General features: G+C 35.6%; 2 protein-coding genes across 2 annotated transcripts; one reads left to right on the forward strand and one right to left on the reverse strand.

The window, feature by feature from the left end:
- Positions 1-854: 854 nt before the first annotated feature.
- LOC147395124 (uncharacterized) lies at positions 855-3,982 on the forward strand. The gene is made up of 4 exons (XM_086454623.1): positions 855-1,635; positions 1,798-2,041; positions 2,843-2,960; positions 3,612-3,982. The coding sequence occupies exons 1-4, from the start codon at positions 1,064-1,066 to the stop codon at positions 3,701-3,703; spliced, it is 1,026 nt and encodes a 341-aa protein (XP_086310749.1). The 5' UTR covers positions 855-1,063; the 3' UTR covers positions 3,704-3,982.
- Positions 3,983-10,506: 6,524 nt separating this feature from the next.
- Positions 10,507-17,043, reverse strand: RMI1 (recQ-mediated instability protein (DUF1767)). Its single transcript, XM_086454473.1, has 8 exons — positions 16,420-17,043; positions 15,994-16,164; positions 14,454-14,599; positions 13,548-13,690; positions 12,708-13,069; positions 11,585-11,695; positions 11,382-11,510; positions 10,507-11,236 (listed from the first exon to the last, which is right to left on the reverse strand). The coding sequence occupies exons 1-8, from the start codon at positions 16,942-16,944 to the stop codon at positions 11,066-11,068; spliced, it is 1,758 nt and encodes a 585-aa protein (XP_086310599.1). The 5' UTR covers positions 16,945-17,043; the 3' UTR covers positions 10,507-11,065.
- Positions 17,044-17,268: the final 225 nt, after the last annotated feature.

Consider the following 17,268-nt stretch of genomic DNA (forward strand, 5'->3'; position numbering starts at 1 on the left):
AATTTTCAAAGAGAAATTTTTTTCCTCTTTGCTATTTTGTTTTTTCAGAAAATTCAAACTCACACGTTATTTACCACTCTAGAACAAGTCTGATTGGTAGGATCTTAGATGACTCACCTCATCACAATTTTTATCCTCTTTGCTATTTTGTTCTTTCACAAAATTCAAACTCACACGTTATTTATCACTCTAGAACAAATTTGATTGGTAGGATCTTAGATGACTCACCTCATCACAATTTTTCAAAGAGAAATTAGAATCGTGATTTTCTGAACCCCCTCCCCCCAAATCCTGACATGGCATGTGCACAAAATCATAATTTTTTTTTTCTCAAGATACATAATTACATCCCGAGAAAAAAAATCTATGATGCTATCCACATGCCACGACAGGAGAGTAGAGGTGGAGTATGTCAGAGGTGGAGTCAAGTTATAGTTTTGAAGAAATTATGGTCAAAATCAACTACCAAATAAGAACACGTTTTGCACGAGAAGAGCTGAAGATTCTTCTACCATCCCCTCTCAAAAGGTTTCACTCATTCAACGGTCAAATCATTGCTAAAATGCGCTTATTATTAAAAAACCTTTGCCGTTATAATCTGTTGGGCCGCACGTGCTGAAGCTATGGTTATCCTTCACACAGATACAACTATTATATCCTACCATCCTAGCCGTTCGATATAACCTCATCATACGTCAACGGTCAAAATACGTGGATTTCGGATAACGGTTACCGAAATGTTGTAGGTCCCACCCTTACCTAATTTATAACGGTCAAATGCGCAAGTTATAATTTTTAGTTCTGGCGTACGTTAGAACATATTGATGAATACAGCACGAAAGTTTGCAGCAAATATGCCCAATCGGCTTATGTTAGCGCCGAAAGGACCAACAACAATGTATGGTCCACATCGACGTCTATTCTTACGCCACGTGTAGTGCCACTCCCTCGACTATCTATCTCGACAAACCTAAAACTCTTTCTCTCTCTACTGCAACTCGATCGGATCGAAGAAGAAGAAGAGAAGATAATTTTTATTTTTTTTGAAAAATTTGAGGAAAAAATGGGAAAACTTCTCTGCGATTCAACCGCCATTGCTGAGACATTCCCAGCTTCATCTCTGGCTCTCACATGGAGAGATCCGACCACAGCTTCTTTCGATCCACTCGTTTCCACCGATCTCGAGGAAAAAAACAGTTGGGAAACCGTAAGCGGTTTAGAAGACCAGCAAAAGCGGTATTTAGAGAGATTCCAAACGAAGGGAGTTTTATGGAAGCATCCCGATGGAGATTCGTCTCCGACAAGATCGACGATTTTCCGGCTATCTCATGGCGGCGACGTAGAAGCCGACGGGAACTGCCTATTCACGGCATCGCAGAAAGCGATGGGAGCGGAAATCAATGCGAGAGAGTTACGGAGGAAGACAGTGAGAAGGTTCATGGAGGATCTTGGATCTGAGTGTGGAGGTTTGGAGAGGAATTCGATCGATGCGGCGATTAAGCATCTTTACTCGCCAGATTTGAAGTCTGGTTGGGGGATTCATGTTGTTCAGGAGGTGAAGTTGTTGGCGAAGAAGGAAGATCGCGAGGGTTTGGATGTTGCCATCAACGAACTCGTTGATCTAGGGTTGCAGAGGTATTCCATTTGATCTGATCTAATATTGTTTATTTTTAGGGTTCTTAAAAATGGATTTTTCCCCAAAAATCTGTCAATTTCCCCTTTAATTTGAAGCTTTAGATCTGATTAAGTGTTTGATTCATGTTTTTTATTCATTTGTGTATTTATGTATGATTAAAGAGAAACTGCTGCGGAATCGATATATAAAGAGAGATGCATTGAGGTGGACGATGGACCAAGTTGGGCTAAATACATGTCCATCTCTGGTTCTCCTGAATACGACGAATACGATGTAATAACTTTGCAGTATACTGAAGAGGGCTTATTAAGTGTAGATGAGAACAGAGAAGGCCATGCAGCTGCCTTCGGAGACGATATAGCGATTGAGAGTCTTGCTACCGAGTTCAAAAGGGAGATATATGTGGTGAGAAAAAGCTTCAGCCCTGTATAATGTGTTTATTCATTAGTTCCAAACTTTTTATGAATGTGTTTGAACCTTAGTTATGATCTCTTATTTGTAAGATCTGTGCTTAATTGGTGTGTATCTGATGTTATAAAACGGGTAATATGTGGATTACTATAATGTGCCTTAGTAATGGAAGATAATTTGCATGCTCTAACAACGGTATTTAGCGTATATGGCAATGGGTTTGTGGAAATTACAAGTGATTGGTTTGTGTTTTAAGTCTACAATATGTGCTTATGTGGTGGAAACTCTGTATAATGTATGTAGTTTTGTTGTCGGTCATCTTCATGTTACACCATTAGCATTATATTTGTACTGTTATTGCACATTATTATTTCAATCCCATCTAATAATTGTTATTGGAAATAATTTTGTAAAAGATTCTTGTCATTGGTGATATTTTTATATTATTTTAAATATGTTCAAGATAACTGTCATTATCTTAAAGCTATTATTTTTCTTTAATGGAGTTTATATGATTCTGTTATTTTGTGAACTAATTTTTTTTTTTTTTTTGGTTTGAATGATTGGTCACCATTTGATAGAGCTTTTCTTTATCTTTCAGTGATTATTGGATGTCAATTACCTTGGGAATTTGGACTACATATCTTTTTTCAGCTTTTTAAATGTTGCCTTCTGTCTTTAATTTTTGTTTCTTTAGCACTGATGCCCATTTAATTTGTTGAAAATTTACAAGCAAAGTTATTGCACAAGTGTTTTTCTATTGATCTTTCTCTTATCAACCCATTTATGTATCAGATTCAAGCTCATGGATCAGATGCAATGGTTGATGAAGAAAATTGTGTTTTCTTCCTTCCACATCGTCCTCGGAATCAAATTTGCGAACCTCCTTTTTTTCTCTTCATGAAAGGGACAGGTAAATGACATTCTATCATCATGTGGATACCCCATAGTTGTTCTTTGATTAATCTTCATAGTATGATTGCTTGTTCATACCCTGTGATTATGAGTCTTATGATCAATGTATTGCAGTTTGCCACACTTTGGTCATCTATTCCGTGTGATACACTGTATACTATATACCACCCAAAACAACTCGGCACATATGGCGGTGCCACTCTTAATTCGAATGAATAGAATTTTTTTTTTTTTTTTAAAATAAAAAGCCATGGGGCTCATTCAAGACTTACTCAAACTACTACTCAATGAAAGATGAGTTTTGGTTTCTGCTCATCGGGATAGGGGCAGGAAAAAGAGTAATTAATTTATTTGCAGATCACTCGTAGCCTTTTGGTGGATGGTTGGGTCCTTCCTTTATACACTACTTTCATTATGTTGTTAAGCACTACTAGAGTTATTCGATAATCTTCCATCTTATATTACAACAAGTGTCTGTCATTTATATTACATCTATATGGATGCTTCTGGAAGTGTAGGCACTTCCATTCAGCTGAACCCCATTTTTTGGGATAAGACCGATGATGATGACATGTTTATTTGTTTGACTACAACTACTTAATAGTTTATTTTCTTGAATTAGCTTTTTAAATCTCTTTTTTCCATGCAGGTTGGTGTGGTGCAGGAGCTGATCACTATGAACCTTTGATATCCCATTCTGCTCCGCTTCTTTCCCAGGAAAAAGCTGCTATTGTACTTTGAGGATCCATTGGTCCTGCAGTTTTGTGGATTACAGATTGACTAGAGTTTTAGGCTTTTTCTCCTTTTTTCATGTTTTGGCCAGACATCTAGTTCTCATCATTTTTTTTTTCTTTTTATAGGATGCATGGAGAATTTCCATTGCATAGCTTCCATTTTTAGCAAGTCCATGTATGTGCCGGCACATTATGTCTTCAATGGCTTTGTTGTTTGTTGAGTTTCATGAGTTTTTATGGATTGCTTTATCGTTGTATTTTATTGTCCTAACATTATGGATCTCAACCCCTTTGTTATATCTTTTTCCGATTTTCAATTGACAGAAGTGATTTTTTTAGGTTTATTAATTGTAGAATTATTTAGATCAGTCGAAGAATTTCAGTAGCTATGGAGTGTGGACAACATGATGTAAGAACGAGGGAGTCTCAGAAAGTGTTTTTGTCACTTGCCCGGGCTGTCTCATGCTTGACATTCAATTATTGATCTCAATGTTGCAAATGTTGATTTTGAATTTTGAAATTTTTTTTTTCATTTTTCAACATTATTACCAAGTTCATCTTCTTTAAATACCCAATATGCATATATTATAGTTGCAAATGGACACAGCTCAAAATTTTCACTCTTATTTAGATTATTGAATTTCAGCTTAACAAGAGTGTAACATTTGATTCGTGTGCTTGTTTTGTCATTATAATGTGTATTTTGGTATGTTGGGTATTTTGGGATCTATCTAGTACAATGATTGGGATGGTGCTTTGTAGTTCCTCATAATTATTGCGAATTTGGGAGAAATTTATTCAACATGAATAGTACGAAGAAAATAACGAAATAATAATAAAGAACATATCAAAGAACACCACAATTTATACACTTAGGCAATGATGTTATATCCATGGATAGATCTAATTTCTTTACTAAGACAACTGAGGAGAATAATATAAGAAAAATACTCAAGTTTTAATCCCAAACTCCTTGTCTCTCCCAAAACCTAGAAGAAATTCCTAATAATGAGTATCATACCCTAACATTACTATTTATAGGACTCCAACAAAAGGTACTTATCCTAACCATTAAATTAAAATTCATCTAACGGTTGGGATAAAAGTCACATACGTAACTTGGGGTTGTAGGTGGCCTCACTTTCACGACTAAGCTAGTGGCTGCACAAGCTCACACGGCATTGGGCCACCTTGTGTGCCCTCTCCTTCCCATACATACAGGAGTGGTACTCATGCCAGTTGCAACAATATTATTCAAACGATGATTCAGCTTGATGGTTTTTGTTTGAATGAAATTTTTTTGGGCATATAGTCCTGTTGTTGATTTTCCAAGGCGGCTTTAAGGTTAGGTTTCTATGAACATCAATGAGTTTTTATGGAACTAAAACTAGGGCTGCAACTTGGTTAGGTTGGAGGGCAAACGTAAACCCCTCAACCCAAGTAGTAGAACCCTCAACCTGGCTTAAGCTCACTATCTCAAGTTCAACCCGAACTTGATATTATAAAATCGAATTGAGTTCGGGTTAGCCCAAGTTTAGATTATTTTTTGGTGGTTTGGTCGGATTGGGCTTGTTGAATAACTATAACTTCATTTTGATTAGTAAATAAATTTAATACTTCAAAAAAAACATATTTAAAAACAAAAAAAAACTAATAAATAAAATCGTATGCAACCTTCAAATCCATCATTGAGAGAATATTTAGACACACCATACTAAACCAAAGTTCACATTAATATTAACTGATTGTCCACAAGTCATAATTATAAAATTGAATTAAAAAAATTAAATTAAAAATTTATAGTTAATTTAAAAATATTATATTAGTATATGGTATCGGGCTTGCGTTGAGTCAGATTGAGATATTCTAACTCGGACTGAACTCATTTTCTACATAACTCGATCCAAGCTCACCGATCTATCAGGTTGAGTTTGGGCCAACCCGCCCAAGTTGCAGCCCTAACTAAAACATATTTTAATGAGAACAATTAAGTTTCAATGTTGCTAAACATTCACAGACACACTTGTATGTCAATTACACATAAAATAGTACCACTTGCACCTCTCCCTCTCTCTTTTTCTATAGTGTAAAAAATGTGGAGGATCCCTTTAAGGGGATTCCAGGAAATATTCTCTTGTACAAAAGCAGTTGTTTCTCATACATTTAATCAAATAAGGGCAGCAATTTAATTTGTATTAAGAGGTTGAAGGTAGGGTGTGGGGAAGGTTCATCAAACTTAAAAGCAGAAGATAGAAGAATCTTGGAATTCAGAGGAGAGGGCCCTAAGTCACATCAACATAAATATCTACCAATCTTATTATCTCGCCATCACATACCTTTACATTTTACAACCCTTTCTCTAATCTCTACGTATGTTTAAAGAGACATTTTACTTTTGTTGTCAAATAAAGTTTTTCTTTTATGTTTATTCAACCCTGACAACTTTTTATTTTTATTTTTTTATGGGAAAATATTTATTTATTTGTTTATTTTGAGTCGTTATTTTTACTCCCCCTTTGACATACTCCCCCTCTAGTCTCCTAATGTGGCATGTGGCTCTGGCAATCCAAACATGAAGGAGAGAAACCGAGTCCAAAAATTAATATCATCATCCTCAAAGCTTGATCCAAGGATTTGGGTTCGATTAAATAGATCATCGCCAGAGCTACATCTTTCATCATTTAAAGCGAGTTCATATCTACTTTTACTATCTCCCTCTATATTTTTTTAAATCTTCCTTTTGATTATTTCTTCTAACTAAGATTATATATAATCGACCTTCATTGAAATAATTTCATAACTCTATATTGTAAATTTTCTTTCCTCGAGATGCCCAATTACATATCCTCATAAACATGTGCAATTGTGTATATCGAGAAAAAAAATCTATAGCTCTGTCACATGTCATGTTAGGAGAGTAGAGCGGGAGTTAGAAAATCAATTTTTTTTCCCTTAATTTTCTTATGCCCAAGTGTCTGATGCCACATATATGAATCTAAGCCTCTCCCTAACTACAATATAGAGTTATGAAATTATTTTCATGAAGGTCGATTATAGTCTTAGTTAGAAGAAATAATCAAAAGGAAGGTTTAAAAAAATATAGAGGGAAATAGTAAAAGTAGATATGAACTCGCTTTGAATGAAGAAAGATGTGGCTCTGGCTCTGAATATAGTGAAATGGAAGAACATGATCTATTTAATCAACCCCAAATCCTTGGATCAAGCTTTGAGGATGATGATATTAATTTTTGGACTCGATTTCTCTCCTCTGTGTTTGGATTGGCAAGAGAGAAATTAGGACAACTTTAGAATTTTAAAATGTCTTAAAAAGATCTAGGGGCAAAATTGGAATTATATAATACTTTAAAAGGGTATTTCTCTCCTTTTTTTAAGAGAAAGAAAACTCACATTTTTTTCTCTCCTCTCTTCTCTCCCCACTTAACAATCCAAACAAGAGAAAAAGAGAAACTCAATTGTCTTCTCTTCTCTTCTCTTCTCTCCATTTCTCTCAATCCAAACACAAGGTAGGACCAATAACTCGGTTGATATCTTGCAATACAACTTTGAGTTAGTGGGTTCGAGTCCAACTTACTCATCATCCACATATCATGATACAATGACCCTTGAATGGTACCTGAGCTTTTTGTGAATCCTCGAGATTTTCAAACGAAAAATACTATATGTTGTAACTTTAGTTGAGTTTAATCTCAAAGAACCAGTATTAATGTGTTGAAACTCCTGACTCGATGGACTACTCAATGAGTCGACTCACCAAGGCAGTAACCACACCACCTATATTTTGACAATGACTGAAACACCCTCTTTCAAGGGGTGATGAATCTTTTTATAAGCTTTTGCTTCAGCCAACACACTTGCAACCTACAACTTCAATTATGAAGGAAAAAAGGCAATGCAACTCAAACCAAAAAGCATGGAAAAACCATTTCTACCAAAACTGCCTTCTCATTCCATGTACACCCAAAAGAGGATATATAATCACTTTAATTCTTCAGTGGTAACTGGTAACTGGTAACTTCTTTAATATTTGAGTAGAAAAAAATTCACTGAGTTAACCCAGTGTTTTAGATTGTAATACATAGGTACTATCTTCCATGGCAGTTTAGGTCTCACCAAGGTTTAAAATATCGTATCAAATGTTTCAGTTAATGAAAAAACCCATACAATATTGGCTGAGACATTTGATACAAATCAATATATTCTAACATATACCCAACAAATTCCTGAAACATTGAATGTTTCGGGGTCAAATGCTTTGTATTGGCCTCCGCCAATACCAATTAGTATCAACTGATAAATTCCAATATACTACCATGACTCTTGATTATCATGAGTCTCTCTCTCTCACCACTCATTTCCCAATGTAAGGCTATGTTGGGTAACACTTCTGAAGTCTAAAGTTTGGAAACTAGAAATCAGATTTCATCCAGCATCCCTCCATCGCTAGTTCAAAACCTCTGAATTTCGATTTTGAAATCTAAAACGAAACAAACAGAAATAAAGTTTCAAAAGTTTGAATTTTAAAAGTGGACTATCTCCATTTAGACTTCAAAAATGTTGCCCAACACACTAACATTTTTGAAGGGGATTACATTCACTCACTTGAAAAGAGGTAAAAAAAATTTAATAATACAAAGAAACTTTGGAAATAATGTCCATAGTTAGGATGATAGAAAGTTTTAAAATTTGATTTTTACTAGAGAAAGCGCAATTTTCCACTAAGGCCAAGTTGATCAGTGGGAAAATAAATTTTCTTGTACAAGTCCAACATTTTCCCCTATCCCACCCTCAAAACTAAAACCAACTCCTTTTCATATGCGACACACCAACAAACATTTTCTAGGGAAATTTATTTCCAAAAACTTCTTGAAAGATTAATTTTTCCAAGAAAATGATTTTCACACCAATCATAGAGAACCTTAAGTGCTATGGTATTCATAGTTGTCCTATAAAGGGCTGGGAATTCAAAACCATCAACTTAAATAGTGGAAAGTAGAGGGAGGCCCAAAAGCACCCAACTCAACTCCTATCAATTTTCAAATAGCTTTTCAAAAAGTCTCACTACTCTACAAAAATTATATAAAAAAAGAAAAGAAGTAACATGTGATGAATCCCAAAGGCATACAACCCTTTCTCTCCACTATTTAAGTGATCTCCTACATTTCTTTTATGTTCAGTCAGATGGGAATCCTTCTTAAGCTTCTCTACTCCTCCTGATTTCCATCTAAATTTCCCTCCAAAAATATCTTCTCCAAACTTCCCTCCAATCCAACTTGAAACACCAACTAAACCCTTCTTGCAAAGACATCTTTATCATGGATCCCATCAACCTAGAAAAGTTTCAAGCTATGAACAAGTACAGGAAGAATCAGTTTCTTAACAACCTCATCATTTATTCTTCCATTGCTATGACATGTAGTCTATTTTTGTACAACCCTTTTTGGTTTCCCTCTCTATGTTCTTCCATGAAGTTCTTTCTCTTTGTATCTCTCCCCAATATTGGTGCTTTCTTCTTCAGCCCCAAGTGTTTGTTCATTGTATGCAACATTATCATTGTCTTCCTCATCGGAGAGTTTAGACTTATGGGCTCGAAGACATCTCCTGATACCGAAATTTACGAAGAATATGTAAAGAGGAGTGAGAGCCTTCAGAGGCTCCCTACTATGGTAGAAGAGAAGAAAGAAAATATTGAAATAAAATTGCAGTTACCTTTGGTTGATGAGAGTGAGAAGAGGGAATATAAAGAAGAAAGAGAAGCTAAAGAAGAAGGAGAAGAACAAGAAGAACAAGAACAAGAACAAGAAGAGAATGAAAAAGAGGAGGATTTAGATGGAGAAGAAGAGCTTGGTTTGCCTGTTGAGGAACTAAACAAAAGGGTTGAAGATTTCATTGCAAAGACCATCAAAGAAAGGAGGCTTGAAGCAAAACTGTTAGTTTATGGTGCATGAGAAAGAAAATAAAATTTTAAAATAAATAATTAAACTCCAGAAAATAGAAGGAACTCCAAGGATTGTAAACTAGCTTTTTATTAGTTTAATTAATTGTAGATTTAAACTAAACCCCATGAACCATATTCTTCTATCTTCTTAGAATACAGAGAGGCCATTGTGAAGTTTGAAGATTTTGTTATAAAATTTTCATTTTGATAATTGAAGAAGAATAAAAATCAGAGAAAGGTCTTGTAACAGAGGAGGTACGTGTACATGAGGGCATAACAAAAAGTGTCCCACTAGCCTTACTGTCATAGTGAGGAAAAAAGACCTTATTAAGCCTCATCCACCATATAAAAAAAATACGTCGAGATGCGCAAAATTAAATCCTCAAGATTCGCAACAAATCTCGAGATCCTGTTTTACACATCTCAAGGTCTTTTTGATTGTGGATGAGGCTTAGTAATGCCCTTTTCCTCGCTATCGTAGTAAGGAAAAGGGTTTCTCCCTTTCTCTAACAAAAATAAGAAAATGCTAACCTGACTCATGAAGAACTGCGCTGATGTGCTGTGAACAACACTATAGATCCTTTCCTCAAGATACGAGTTATGTACACACCAGTCTTGAAGGCAGTGTTGTAGGAAGTCTCTGTAGCACGCTCAAATAAAGTATTGTAGTTGAAAAGAAATTATAATTATGGGACCAAATCAAGCTTTTTGCCAAAATGCCAAAATTAGAAAAATACCCTTGAAGCCTAAAACTCGCATGGAAATCATGTTACGCTTGAGAAGACACCTCAGACATGAAATGAAAATTCTGTGTTAACTTACCAAAATTACCGAAACACTCTAGCCAGCAAAACTCAGCCTTAAATGATCATTTTTCAAGAAAAAAAAAAAGTTGAATACATTGGTACTCATTAAGTTCCACGTCCAGTTGAGCAATTTACAGTGTTGACTCTGAGACATGAGATTGAGGTCTTCATTCTTTCTCATCCTCGCATTTCAGGATAGGTCAGCCAGGGGTTTCGATGTTAGCAGCTTCATTGCATATGAATTGTTGGCCCAGCATTACCCTTATGCCTGGACTGGCTTTCCTTGCTCAGCTATACATTCCCAGTCACTTACTTTTCTTTGTATGATGGAACACATGATGCTCTCAAGAGACCTTCAAATCTGGTCTGTAAATTTGTTTTCATTTTGCCAGCCCAATCACGACAGTGCAACAGCATGCTCTTAGCGCTCGTATCAAAGCTCATGTTCACAAATTTGACAAACTTGGATTCAGGAACACAAATGATTCCACATGTGAAGCCCGTGACCAAACCTGAACAGGTCTTCACTCTCCACATCTCATCTATTATCAACTGTCCAAGGTCCCTTTACATTTCTCTTCCAGACATGCATGGTATATGTACCGAGTCAAGGTGATATGTCGATAGGTTCCGGATGATGGTGCCATGGGGTTTGAGAAGATTTGAACACCTTCAGTCTTCTTAGAAGCAACCATGCATCAGATGACGAACAACCCTCGTTCATCTCAAGGGCAACTGGAAGTGGAGAGCTTCTATTTATCTCTACAAGAATTGTACCCTAGAACAAATAAAACCCATTTTGGAGTTTCAGGAAAAAGAAATACCCTAGAAAATAAGACTAATGTCCTTAAATTTCACTCGTCCAATATTCATTTGGCACTTCTACGTCCTCAGATAATTGGCAGCTAAAACAGAGATTTTACCTCAAAATTTGCCAAGAAAATCTGGAATTGCTTCATCGTCTCCTTCATATTACAAACTATATTCTTGTCTGAAGAAGAAAGAGCAGCAGTAACCTCCACGGGAGAATGACCTATTCCTTTTTGTACAACCTGAAGAATACGAGAACCCATAATTCCAAGATTGGAGGATAGCTAAGAATGTACAAAGTCTAACGTGAACTCACATTGTGATCGATGAGAGCCTCAGAAATGAGACTGCCGTCATCAACATACACATGAAGGTCAAATGTACTCCTTTTCTTAAACTGGAAGCTCTTTACACCAGTCAAGAAGCACTGCAAATTTTTTTCAGAATATTTAAAAAACTTCATTTTCTTTCTAGGAAGTATCAATTCTTAGGAGCTTTATTTCAGACTTCCACTACCATTTACACAGAGAATTGCAGAATTTTTATCTGAAGGATTCATAAATAATATTTAAATTTACTTGGTTAAGGGTTTTATTTGAATAGAAGGATTACAATCATTAATCTGGATTTTAAAAACAAAAAAACTTTCCTGACTAACTAAGGTTAGTTGGACCATTTAAAAACACTGGTTTTAGGTGGGGGGTAAAGGTCGACCATCCTTTGATGGGTCATTGAAGGTATTAGATGAGGTCTAGGAAGTTGATCACACTTTTAGCCAAGGTGAAATCTAATTACTTGTTTCTGGCTTAAGCAATATCACAGGAAGACATCATCATTGTGTCCATAGATGATCAGACATGATGTATCAACCAAACCTGAACTTTAAGATTATATTTGGTTTCAAAAATGGGTTTCATTTGGTCTTTTAACCCCATTCACAGTTTGTTGGGGAATCTGGTTGGAGCGAAACAGAAGGGTTTTCGAAGGGAAGGAACGGTCTCTTTAGAAGGTTATCATGTCTGTCATGGGTCTCTTGTTTTACTGGAGCCAGGGCTTTAAAGAATTTAGCGTTCAAATAAGATCTTGTATGTGATGCCTGATTATTGAGCAATAAGTTTACATTATAAATTAATAAATGTGTTTCTATTGGTAACTAAAGTACAAAAAAGGAAAGAACAGTGTAGCTTGAGCACAAGGATGGTTAAGCAAGTTAATAATTGCACCCAAAAAATATAACTAAATCTAAAAATGTGATAGGGATCAAATCCTTGATTTTGATCACAAGGATGATACCAACATGGATGATCTCTATTTCACATACACATTTGATGAGAAGCAGAATTCAGAGAAAGGATCACCTTTAATGTTGCAGGGGAGATGCCATTACCAAATAGTTCAAAATTGTCCAACCAAGAAACAGAAATGAAAATGAGAAATACCTTAATTTTTCCCTGAATGAATGGTATGTCATCCTCTTTTGCAGCCCACTTTGCCAACAGACTAGCCAAGTATGTGAAAGGTCTCTCTCTGTCACCGGCTAGTATGAATGGAGGTTCCACCACATCAATCATATCAATTTCCCCAACATTTGAAGCAGCAATTGAGGATGGGTTAGGTTCAGTCTGTGGCCCACTACTGGCATCAATTCCAGGCATAGCCACATAATTCATATTGACTTCCTCAATATCCACAACAGCATTTGATGATGGGTTAGATTCAACATTTGGCCTATTGTTGGGAACAGCAAACTCCTCTGCAATCCTTTCTCTAGTATCAATGCCAGATGCACCCACTGTGGCAGCTATGTATGAATTTCAAATGGGAAAAAAGTCAGTTATTGAAAAGAGAGAGAGAGAGAGAATAAAAAAAGCAAGCACACAAACATAATGTGAGGATTATTACCATCAGCATAGTTTTAATTAATTGGCTGAAACTGCAGGTATTACCTTTAACTCAAGCGTCAATCTGATACAACCACTTTAGAAGCCCTAATGTACCTGACTTACGGGAGTGTTACCTTTTTGTAGAAACCTAAACTAGCTGATGCACATCATCTATAGAGAAATTTCTCATGCAAACATAAAATTTACTTGAATCATTCATTTGGCATGCATCATACAAATCCGTAAATAAGAATAACATCATCAATCAAACCCTTATCCAAAAATTTGATTCATCATTATCATCATTGAAACCGTATCTGGCTTAAGAAAATATGATTAGAAAAATGAGAACAAACATGCTGCTTAGAATTATATACATTAGAAAATGCATAATACCTTGGTCGGATGACCGAAAGGTAGTTGTGTTCTGTGATGTTGAACTGTTGGCATGCCCATGATCACTATCATTATCATTACAGGATGACCAAGCAGCATGAGTAGCTCTGGAAGCCAAAGAAGGAACTGCTCCTGTTCTTGTTCTGTATCAAGCAAAGATAAATGAAGGTGAACTTTATCACTTACAGTAGACAAAGCAAATGGTCAAGTTTTAACTAACCCTCGAGCAATAGGATTTCTTCAGTAATTACAGGATTTCTTCAGTAATTACAACCATATTAGGTAATAAATAATCATGAACAAACACAACAATGAAATTTCTCCAAAACAAGCAATATACTCTGACCTCAACCTCTGTGATTAGGGGACCTCATCTTACTGATAAAAAACATTAGGAATCCTTATTTCTATAAATAAAAATCATGTGTGCTTCATTAAACATAAATGTTAAAGAACAGGAATCGACTCGCCTCCCATCATGTTTTGGCAAATTTTGCAGCTTACAAAAAATTGAAAATTCCCAAAATCAAGTGTCTGATCTGTAACTTGAATCATGGTACAGAGTTTCAATGAAGATCAATCCTTCTATCAAAGATGTATGGAATACGTGACATAAGGTGAGTCACGAGAGTACAATTTTCTCCTGCATTTTAAGTGAGTCCCACTACCATATTTAGTTGCAAGTTGTAACAATTAGTAATTATATTCCTCTAACAATAGGACTAAAGAGAGAGACTGAGGTATTGAAAGAAGAAAAGATATTAAAAGTATAATGTTCAAAATCGCACAAGGTCCCAAAATGAGATGGGTTAAAGATCTATAAGCACATCATATCACATTACCCAATTTAACAGATGAGTAGTTGATTGTTCTAAATCTTCAAAAAGAAGCTTTGTCCTTGAATACCTTTTACCCCTTGGTGGCTTATTTACTTCAAAGACAAGCCTCTGGCGAGCAGCATCTAAATCTTCAACCAATCCTCCTAGAACCTCTAAGACTTCTGGTACCAGCATTAGAAGTCCACGCCGTATATTTACATTACAGATGGCAACCTACAAGTTGCAAAACTGATAGCTTAAAAAAATTACCCCATTAAATAATTCAAGGTTCAAAGGAGAAAAACTCTTACCATCTGATATAATGTCTTTATTTTAAGGGGAAATTCTAAATACTGGCTAGCAGCAAAATAACTGCAAATATAGCAGCCGTCCATGGATATGTCCACTAGTGTTTCCTTTTATTCCACTTTTGGAATGTTAGCTGTGCCAATACTCGGTGGCACTTAGACACTCCTCAAGACGGCCCAACACTTTTGTACATGTACGAAAAAACCATATGATATCATGAAAGTGTGTTTCATTTTGACAAGGTAAAATGAAATATCCTTTTTAGAAAAATAGCGTAAAGTATCACAACTTATTGCTAACGATGCTTGGATCCTTAAAAACTATATGTATGACATCAAGTAATTTAAGTTAGATGCTATCAGAAATAGTTTAAATTTTCATCTTTTCTTTAATTATGTTTTCTAATCAATTCTCTAAGATGATTCTATTGTTTTGTTTCATTAATTTATGTTTTATCTCTAACATATATCTTCTTCTTCTTCTTTTTTTGACAAGTTTTATTTCTAACATATCAAACAATTTGTACGTTGCATTCTATTTGCATTCTTCCATTCTATTTTAAAGGCAGTAATAGATGTTCATGAAAGCATGATCTCTAAAATAGATTTTGGATTGCTATCATCTGACTTATATTTATTTTTATTTTTTTTTTTAAAACGATAGTACTGCCGTATTCAAATTTTCAGAAGTTGGCATACTAAACACCTGTTGACGCTTAACACCAATGCCATGTGTCTAGGTAACTGGTTCCCACTTTTCACTTCTAACCTAGGTATTGTACTATGCCAGGAATTGACCCGACTAAGTAATCATAATCATCCAATATACAGATTTTTCTTGACAATGCCACATCTTTCTTTACTGTTTCGCCAAATGGTGGATCCAATCCCCCCACATGTCAATCACATGAATTCAAGGTTTAACTTCTCAATCTCATTCAATGTCTTGGTAAAGTTGACAGAAAAATTCATTTGGAATTAAATGAATCAATGAAACGAGAAATTGGAAAAATTAACTATTTGCATTGAAAAATACAAATATATATCAAACAACTCTATTTGTAATACTCAATCAAAGCTAAAAAATGAGATATTTGCTGAGATAAAACTAATTTTTTTTAAGAGAGATAAAACTATTTTCAACCATCAAATAATACTAGTATCTGCCATTATCTATGTTTAATTAATTAAATTAACTTTCTGGTATGAGGTGTGACATACTCTTATGTATGGCCTTGAGACGAAGCTATAATCAGATTTCCCCAACTACAAAGACCATCATAAACTATAAACCAAATTGATAATCAATTTAAGACTAACCTTCAAACCAGCAGGAGCAAGAACTTCAAGATCTTTAATAGGCCTATATTCCATGCCAAAGACACGTTGGACACCATCCGTCATAGACAATTTCAGACACCTCTTAATACCAGCATTTGCATTCTGATACCTGTCTCGAAGAGGACAACTGATATTAACAATCTCATCAACCTGGAGAGGAAAAAAAAAATGAATGCTCGATATCAGATGACACTTCAATTTATCCAAGGTATAAAATTTCAAATTTTCTTCAATTAGATTGAAGTCTAGAAATGAACTACGGATTGAAAATAAGAACAATGTGCATCCAAATCTCAATATTATCAAATCTAATCTGCAATTTAGAATTTAAATCTACAAACAGGAAGAATTCTTGAAAACGTTCATGAATTTTTTTTATTTAAAAAAACAATAAAATTCACAAACCTGCAAGACGAATGGACCTGCAAGATCGACAAGATGCTTGGAATGAACGTTTTCAGGAAGAACACCACCACCAGAGTAATTCATGTCGGAAAAGAGGAACTGCTGGAAACAAAGCTTCGCCTTTTCGGCAACATTTAAGCTCGTAAAACCTGGAACAGAGCTCGTCAGAGAGGAAATGCAGGAATCTAACCATTCTCTCCGCAGCTTCAATCCGAGTTTTCGAAGGAACTCGTCTATCGGAGAATCGGAGGTTGTTGCAGCGGAGGAGGAGAATGCAGATTGCTGGAACGACTGGTTGGGAATTGGATCAGAAGGAGAAGGAGGAGAGAGGTTTTCCGGCACGTCGACGAAATCGTCGTCGGAGATTTCGAAGGGAATGTCTTCTGAAGGAGTGGTGGTTGGATTAGGGTTACGGTTTGGCTTGGGATTGGGATTTGGAGGGATTAGGGTTTCGGTGGTGGTTTGTTGTTCGTGTTCTTCTTCGTCCGAAGAACAGTGTAACCTAAGACGACGACGCCGCCTCATTGTTCTGTGTTTTTGGGGTTTTCCCTCCACTTTCTAGTTTCCACACATTTTCAACTATAAAGTTTTCCCCGGGAACAGAGGGTGCGTATCAAGCACCCTGCGCAGTATATATGTGGGTACTTAAAAGATGAAAAAAAATAATAATAAGAAACCTTAGAAAATGAAAATAAAAATAAAAAAAGAGATTCAAAGGATTCAAAAAAATTTAAATAAATAATAGAGTGAGAGGCCAAGCAGGTCAATGATAATGTCCACTCCCTCGGCGAATACCTCAATGCACTTAACGAAATAAGTTGTTCATATAAAGGATTTTGTTCGACAAAT

This window comes from Akebia trifoliata, chromosome 9 (genome assembly GCF_017979445.1).
Source record: "Akebia trifoliata isolate Shusen 1 chromosome 9, ASM1797944v1, whole genome shotgun sequence".
Taxonomy (NCBI): Eukaryota; Viridiplantae; Streptophyta; class Magnoliopsida; order Ranunculales; family Lardizabalaceae; genus Akebia; species Akebia trifoliata.